Source organism: Urocampus carinirostris, chromosome 2, assembly GCF_059441175.1.
Source record: "Urocampus carinirostris isolate Australia breed hairy pipefish chromosome 2, RoL_Ucar_1.0, whole genome shotgun sequence".
Classification (NCBI taxonomy): domain Eukaryota; kingdom Metazoa; phylum Chordata; class Actinopteri; order Syngnathiformes; family Syngnathidae; genus Urocampus; species Urocampus carinirostris.
The window spans coordinates 70,365,513-70,366,392 of NC_142350.1; the positions used below are offsets into that span (position 1 = coordinate 70,365,513).

The 880-nt window shown below is 44.0% G+C and overlaps 1 protein-coding gene across 1 annotated transcript in view; it reads left to right on the forward strand.

The window, feature by feature from the left end:
* Positions 1–460, forward strand: part of tnfaip8l2b (tumor necrosis factor, alpha-induced protein 8-like 2b) — an 18,671-nt gene extending 18,211 nt beyond the window's left edge. The window contains exon 3 of the mRNA XM_088328164.1: positions 1–460. This exon is cut by the window's left edge and continues 102 nt beyond it. Within this exon, the coding sequence (XP_088184290.1) occupies positions 1–141 (141 nt within the window). The 3' untranslated portion in view covers positions 142–460.
* The last annotated feature ends 420 nt before the right edge of the window (positions 461–880 follow it).

Sequence of the window (880 nt, forward strand, 5' to 3'; positions counted from 1 at the left end):
GGGCGTATCAACCACGTCTTCAACCATTACTCCGACCCCGAGCTGCTCACCAGGCTCTACCAGCCCGACGGGCCCTTCCGGGACAACCTGGAACACATCTGCAAGGGACTCAACAAGATGTTAGAAGACGGGACAATATGACAACACACTGACGCTGCACACTCCATATTGTCTTATAGACGCTCCACCTGGGAACTAACTACTGGATATGGATCAAACAGGCTTTTTGTGATTAGGTTGTTGTCACGACAACCTGGTCGACCGCGACAAAATGAGTCGACATGGTTTGAAGGGAATGAACTGGTGTTTAAGTGGCGTGTTGAGGCTCTCTGCTGAGGCAATGCTGCCCTCTGGTGGTCAGGAAGTTTCTTCAATAAAGGGAAAAATATGAGGAAGCATCCAGGGTTCAAAAAAAGTGTATCAAATAATAATGATGACAATAAAATAAGATGTGATTGTGTGTGACTGTGCATTTGATTCAATGAAGGTAGCATATGGACCAGTCACTGAAGACCTCCAAAACACTTGACAATGCACCTCACATTTTGCCCATTCACACACACACACACCGATATCAAGGGTAATAGTGTCCAGTCCAATGACACGTTGACATTTAGGAATCGAACCTGCGACCACTTTGGTGCCTGAGCTACTGCCCCCTTGCAATGCTATTTATAGAATAATTTAAATTTAAAAGGGATATTGTGTGACAAACTTATTTTAGGGTGGGGTGCGTAATTGATGGTGTCCCTAAATAGTTCAACATTCAATAGTTTCTCTATTAAGTATGTGTTAGCCATGCCCCACTGAGTTCAAAGAGCCCTTGTGCTTTTTTTTTTCCATTGCGCGTATCTGCAAGTCAAGTCAAGTCATGTTTATT